Here is a 7,449-nt window from a genome sequence, read left to right as displayed (position 1 = left end):
TTTATGGAGAAATTATACAGTGGATTTGTCACTTAAAATATCGTAACTGTCTCGAGGACAATACCCCATGCTGAGGATTAATGGTCCCGCCGGACCTTTGATTCACCATCGCCTTTTCTTCGCCCTTGACAAATTGGATTTTTAGGAATGGGAAGGTCGCCTGGACCATTGTGCGCCAGCCATTCAGAGGCCTCGATTATGCAGGGGGCTGAGGGAACCACTCCATGTGACCCTCTCGGGTGGGACTCTGCAGCTGCTTCGCAGCGCAACTCTCTCACCAAACTCCGCGCCCTTGCGCTAGCGATGCCAAAAGGCGCCCGCCCTGATTGAAAAGGCGCAGTGCATGCCCGGCCGCGTCACTCCGCGGGCGGAGGACGCACGTCGGGGCGCGGCTCCCTGGCTCGCGCGCGACTCCGGCACTGTCACTCGCGCCCTGCCGAGGACCCCGCGCGCCCAAGCGCCTGCCTGGCGGCGGCGGCAGCAATGCACGGAGCCGCCCGCGCTGCGGCCACCAGCGTGAGTGCCGATTGCTGCATTCCGGCCGGCCTGCGCCTTGGGCCCGTGCCTGGAACCTTCAAGCTGGGCAAGTACCTGTCAGACCGCAGGGAACCTGGGCCCAAGAAAAAGGTATTAGCCATTCCTACCTTCGCCCCCTGTCGTTCGCTTCCCTTTTCCCTGGCCCAAGAAACCAGTAGATAGAGCAAGTAAAGTGAATGGGGTGATTGAGTCGTTACCTGCGAACTCTGCCGTTTAAGGGGGCTCCGATTATTCTCCGCAAGTTGCATTAAACAAGAGCTGGACGTGGGCCGGGCTGAGGGAAGAGGACGGGGCTGAGAGGGGACAGCCCCCGGGTGGGGTGCACGGGGCTATTTTCGTGCCGGGACCACTGGGAAGGTGCGGTTTTCCCGCAACTCTGGGGTCTTCGCAGAGGCGCGGGTGGCCCCAGTCTCTCTCCATAAATGCCCCTTTCCTCTCTTTTAAAACGGTCAAGGCGTTGAGGAATTTCCTTATCTTTCTCTTTAATATGCTAATTTGAGCTAAAATTTACCTTAAAATAATTTAATCTCATCTCCTCTGAAAAAATAATCCTTGGGAAACTCTCAGTTCCTGGAACCTCCCCAGAATTTTCTTTCTGCGGATGTCTGCTTGTGGGTTTGGGGTAAATGGAGAGAGGGTGAGCCAGGTGGTGGCTCTAACGAGGGCTCCATGGGCGTGAAGCGCCCACTCGCCTGGGGCACCGGGTCCGGGTGCCTGCAACCGGGCTTTGAGAGCCCAGGGTCGCAACCGCGAGGCGTCAAGCCCAACCCCTCAGCTCCGACTCCCCAAACAACGTCGAGATCTCTGACCATAGAAGGGTTTTCACAGCCCCCGCCCGCCCTCAGGTGTCCCAGCGGGCAAAGGTTGGTAAACAGCCACGGGGAAATGAAGATGGTAGGGTGGGGCGGGAGAGGACCTTAGCTTCGGCTTGCGGCTGTTTAGAGCGTTTTTGGTAAGAAATTGCTCCAGTGCCCAGCCAATGGCACCCGCATCTGGCTGCTCAGGCAATCATCATGTCCTTCGCGGTCTAAAGCCAGGTTGGCGGCGCACTACGCGTTCTTCTTTAAATGTGCTTTAATTGCTTTTAAATGGCGGGACAGCTTGTGGCTACTTTGTTCAAACACTTGGGCTGCCTCCGCACCTCCGTGAGGAGCAGCGAGAATGGGGGAACACGAGAAGGGGTGGAGGATACTCTGGAACTCGGGTGGAGGTTCTGGAACTGACTGCGAAACGTCACTACTCTGGTAATTGGGTTGCTCTCTGAGCCTCAAGAGGGAGAGCTGGGGTGGAAGTGGGGGACGTCTTGGTACGAGATGCGCCCAGGTGCTGCGGGGGTGGGGGGATGCTCTCACCCCTCATATTGCCTAGGCGGGGGAGTGGGGTATAGAGGGGTGGACTGCTATATTAGCTTGCCTACGCTTTTCATTCCTCTCCTAAACAAGGATCCTAAGGAATTACCCTCCTCCCAGCAGCCCACAGCAGTCTGGCCAAAGCGAACACAACCGTTTTCCTGAGTCGGCTGGGGTGGAGGATAAACTTTCCCTCTGGATTGTGGGCCTGGCTGTGGCGCGGGGGAGAACGACCACTGCTTGTGTTGCAGGTGCGCATGGTGAGAGGGGAGCTGGTGGACGAGTCGGGGGGCTCCCCTCTGGAATGGATAGGGTTAATCCGGGCAGCCAGGAACCCCCAGGAACAGACTCTGGAAGCTATTGCAGACTTACCCGGAGGACAGGTACTGTGGGCCTCTCCCCCACTGCCAATTCTGTCTACCCAACCGTCACTAAGGTGGCCAGCAATATTAAGAGCAAAGCTCTTTAGCTACGAGTCTCATTTAAACATCCCAACAACCCTGTAAGGTAGATACTATTATTTTCCGTTTGAAAAATAGGCAAGTGAGATTCAGAGAGGTCCAATAGCTTTTCCAAGGTCACACAGTATCAGAATGGGGGATTCCAACCTTTCCTCTCAGTTGTGTTCTGACCAATTATCCAGGAAATGACAGCAAGCTGTCCTGTTCCTTGCGTCCCAGATCTTCTACCGAGCGCTGCGAGACGTCCAGCCAGGGGAGGAGTTGACCGTGTGGTATTCCAACTCCTTGGCTCAGTGGTTTGACATCCCCACAATTGCAACTCCGACACACGACGAGAAAGGTACCGCCTCCAAGAGGGCCTCCGGGCCAGCGCGGGTGGGCACGAGTCCAGCCTTCCTCTCATCTTTGGGCAAGTCCCCAGTCTTGAAAAGCCTTTCTCTTGCGCTGTGTAAAGTTAAATTCAGATTCCCAGTCTGTGTGGGCAGAAAGGCGATGTCACCACTATCTCCTTAAAATCAACAGTCAATGATGAAGTGACAATAATAGTCTGGCTCAAAGTGGCAGGCAAGAACTACTCTTTATAAACTTCATGAAGGTCATCCTTTCCTATTGCATACCCAAAGACACATGTATTCAATTAAGTATTAATAAAGACTTACCATTTTATTAGAATAATCACATTATGAGCTCCAGAAACCATAACAAGCCTGGAATACTTTTAGGTGGAGGGGCATCTCTTTGACACTGGTTTGAAGGATAGTAATGTGTTTCTACGACATTTTAGAAGCATTACGGTACTTACAGCTGGTCAGTTGGCAGGTACTGAGGCGCTTCCATTTAAATGGTATTTATTCACTTCCCCCTCCCTACTTAAATTGAATTTGGGATGTATCCCAGTTTCTTCAGATTTATTTGATCCCTTCCAAAGCCAAGAGCGGATTTATGCAAATTAAGGTGCAGTAACTAAAGAGAAAAACATTTTCAAACCTTCCCTAGAACACTGAAGAACAATTCCCATGGAAAAAAGCTGGGAGGTGCTAAAGTAAAGATCTTGAGACTCACTTTTAGTGCACAAAGCTTCCATGATTTTTTTCCCCTTGCCGATTGTTTATCTGTAATTTCTCCTAAAGACACAGTTAATAATAAAATCAACATAATAAAATGCTGCGAAATATTTTAGCATGATCTCCTCCTAAATTGTCTGCTCAATCTCACCCCTTTACAAATAGGGTTAAATTGGTACAAATGTAGGAATCAAACATTTCATGAATAAGGCAGAGTGAAGTTTATTCAGAACAATGAATCACTTCACTTCAAAGTATCACTGTCTTCTATAAACCATTTTTATTGATTTTGTGGGTATATTTGTATGTACAGTATTCATAAAAATTATCCTAAAATAGTTTGTTCCTTGTATCACATTATATTAAATTCTCTTGTCAACTTCTTTCAGTAAAAGAGAAACATCAAAAACCCCATAGTGGAGAACTCTCAAATTTTATATTACAGAACAATTTTGAGGGCTGCTGGCCATTAGGGGCCAGACATTTCTGCATAGAACACACTTCCTTAGGCACTCTCAAATAGTATAAAAGCAACTCGTTTGAGTGGTGGCCCTTGTGTTTTCATTTCAGCCAACTGAGCCTATAAACATTATATGGTAACAAATGTCAAAATAGACACCATTTTTCTTTCGGGGAAGGTATGGGTTATTCTGAATCCTGACTTTTGACACGTTTGAAATCTTGACAACCTTAGAGTTACATGAAGGAGAGGAGGTGAAGTCACTTATGAAGTGTTTGATACTTTTGGTATAGGGTAGATTTCAGAGTCCAGAGAACATGTCAGTGGTTAAGATGAACTGAAAAAGAAACATCGAAACTGAAAACATTTATCTACTTAAATCTTGAAACAGGGAAGAAATAGGTAGGGATGGCTGCTATTATTCCAATGTTCACTAACTCCAGTGGATTTCAATTCAATAATAAGGTTAAGGAAAATATTGACCCTTTGTTTTAGGTACAAATCTTACTTGGCTTTGCATTGAGCTGAGTCATTCTGGGGCAACCTCTGAAAACTCCCTCTTAAAAAAGGGATAATGAGAGGGAGGGTCTGAACTCAGGAGAATGGAGGTTATTTAAGATATTAAATCAACATACACACCAAGAGAACCCAGGAGGTCTCTTCTCTCTTTTTCTTTCCTTCGAGATTTATTTTACATGGCTGTTCAATGTAACAGAAACATTAAAATGATATTATCCAAGCTTTCCATAAACAATTAGGATAGGGTTTCACAGGCAAATCCTCTTCTCTACTTTTTTCTTTCTGCTCTCATGGCTTCAGCTGGAAGAAACTGCTCCTTACTTGAAATTCCATCTTAGTTATCTGCTGGATACTACTTGCTTTATGACAAGCTAGAAGTAAAATACACGAGGGAGGAAGATGTGCATATTTCCCCGCATTGTTGTTCTGTAGTGATGTTTTAGAAGTTTGACCTGCTTGTGTGCAAGGAGAGAAAATTTATCTTTTCCATCAAATTTAATGAGACTGACATATATTTTGGATACTTCCTTGTGGCTCAACTACTTTTTCACAGAAATCCTTCCCTTCAGTATTATCAATAAACCACAACATTTAAAAAGACATCCATTTGCAAATCAATGATCTCTGTACAGATGTAACACGACCTTTTGAGTGAAAATTAACTTTCACCATGTGATCAGAATCTGTTTCGTACACATGTCTCTTGATTGTGTTCACAGGCTCTGACAAAATTAAAAACAACTGATGTTAATATTAAATAAAAAAAGATTTGACAAAAAACACATAGTTCTGGTAGAGAATAGCACACTTATTAAAAGCTGAGTATCTATACCTACATCACTTATATGTATTCATGTAATAAAAATAAACTACATATCTTTTCCAAGGCTACACTTGGATTTGTGCAGCTATCTAGGAATTAATTAATTACCAGTTGGAAAAACTGACAAGATAATGCAACATTATCCTTCGGTTTTTAGAAGATCAGGACACAGGATTTTTTCTTTCTCCCATCAAATTAAATGGGGTTAAAGAGGAAATAAAGATACAAATAATTTTGAAGAATAGCAAATTATAGTCCCTATGTGGTTCTTCAGTTAGTCACGCTCCAGGAAAACCTCAGGCAAAGTATTTAAGGCTGGGAGGGGTGGAAGGGGTGGGTAGTTGACATAAAAGACATTGTTCTATGAAAAGGAATGATTACATATGGCCCATACATACAGGATATTGTCTTGCCTGGTAATGAGGAGCTCACGACCATTAGATTGGCCTTTGTTTAGTTTATCCAAACTCCTTGACATACGCCACCTATTCTACAAACGCCAACAGATGGGCCCGTGCACAGCAAAGCCTCAGCACTTGATTTAGAGCAACAGCTGCTCTCTGCTCTCATCTCTTCCTTGGCCAGTCTGCCTGAGCTCTGCCCTCCCAACGAAGATTTGCTCGCATGGCCCAAAGGAAGTCTTCGTTGGAGAGGCCCAGATCTTACCCCCTCTTGGCCTCTAAGTAGTCCTTGAGGATGGAGATAGTGACAAAGTGGGCCATTTTGGGACTTCTCCCGGTTCTTGCTACAGTGTGGCTACTGAACTCAATTATTGGCCGGGACCTAAGAATACTGCTTCTCTCCATACCGCTAGTCAAAACCTCGGTTTTGCCTTGGGTGCGCTGGCGCTTTCTTTCTCTCTTGCGTGTTTGCCTCTCATGGGGTCGCTTTTCTATTCTTTCTTGCTCAGGGGAGGAACGCTACATTTGCTGGTACTGCTGGAGGACATTTAGATACCCTAACAGCCTTAAGGCGCACCTACGTTTCCACTGTGTGCTCAGCAGAGGCGCGGGCCGCGCATACCTGCACCAGGAGCACGCGGCTCGCCCAGGAGCTGCCGGGGCTGCGGATGGCCTTTGCCTCTCTCCAAAACCACCGGTGCCGGACTTCGCCGCGGCCACCCCGGCGGGCACTCTGCGGCCTCACCTTCAGGCCCTGCCGCCTGTCCAGGCCAGCGGAGCGAGGGAGAGCATCAAGCGCGAGGCCTCCTCGACACCCTCGGCCACCTCGCCACCCCCAGCCAAGTGGGGGCCGTCCAAGAAGGGCAAGGAGCAGCCGGACCGCACCCTGGACATGAGCGGGTCCGCCCGGGGACACGGCCACTTCCTCGGCATCGTGGGTGGCTCCCCAACCGGGGGCGGCGGCTTGGCCTTCTACCCCGGCGTGCGCTCGGCTTTCAAGCCCGCCAGTTTGGCCAGGGCGGCCGCGGCCGCGCATGGCGACCCCTACCGGGAGGAGGGCGGCGGTAAACCAGGGACCGGCCTGGTCTTAGGGAGGCTCCTGGGCGGGGGTCGGCCGGGAGGGCGTCCTGGAAGCAGGGAGAATCCGGCGGCGGGCGGCGCTGGCCACCACCATCACCACCACGGGCACCACCACCACCACCCCAAGTGCTTGCTCACTGGGGACCCGCCGCCGCCGCCTCCTCCTGGCCTGCCCTGCTCGGGGGCCCTGCGCGGCTTCCCTTTGCTCTCTAGTCCCCCGGAAGAGGCGTCTGCCTTTAAGCACGTGGAGCGGGCCCCACCCGCTGTCGCCTCCGCCGCTGGCGCCGCTGCCACCACGCTGCCGGGCGCGCGTTACACGCAGCTGCCCGGGGTGACAGGGCTGCCCCTCGAGCGCTGCGCACTGCCAGCCATCGACGCGGGCGGGCTGAAAGCCTACCCGGGTGGCGAGTGCAGTCATCTGCCCGCAGTCATGCCAGCCTTTACCGTCTACAACGGGGAGCTACTTTACGGCTCACCGGCCGCCGCCGCTTATTACCCGCTTAAACTGCACTTCGGCGGGCTGCTCAAGTATCCGGAGTCCATCTCCTACTTCAGCGGGCCCGCGGCGGCGGCGGCGGCGGCAGCGGCTGCGGCCGCTCTAAGTCCAGCGGAGCTGGGATCCTTGGCTAGCATCGACCGAGAGATTGCCATGCACACGCAGCAGCTCTCCGAGATGGCGGCCGGGAAAGGACGCGGCCGCCTGGACGCGGGGACGCTGCCACCCGCCATCGTGCCGTCGGGTGGCGCGGGTGGTG

General features: G+C 50.7%; 1 protein-coding gene across 1 annotated transcript in view; it reads left to right on the top strand.

Moving 5' to 3' along the window:
* Positions 1–483: 483 nt before the first annotated feature.
* Positions 484–7,449, top strand: part of PRDM13 (PR/SET domain 13) — a 7,808-nt gene continuing 842 nt past the window's right edge. The window contains exons 1-4 of the mRNA XM_006926799.1: positions 484–627; positions 2,138–2,269; positions 2,567–2,687; positions 6,124–7,447. Coding sequence (XP_006926861.1) covers positions 484–627; positions 2,138–2,269; positions 2,567–2,687; positions 6,124–7,447 — 1,721 coding nt within the window. The remainder of the gene's footprint in view (positions 628–2,137; positions 2,270–2,566; positions 2,688–6,123; positions 7,448–7,449) is intronic.

Source organism: Pteropus alecto, unplaced genomic scaffold (assembly GCF_000325575.1).
Source record: "Pteropus alecto unplaced genomic scaffold, ASM32557v1 scaffold7, whole genome shotgun sequence".
NCBI classification, from domain to species: domain Eukaryota; kingdom Metazoa; phylum Chordata; class Mammalia; order Chiroptera; family Pteropodidae; genus Pteropus; species Pteropus alecto.
This window is presented reverse-complemented; position numbering and strand designations above follow the sequence as displayed.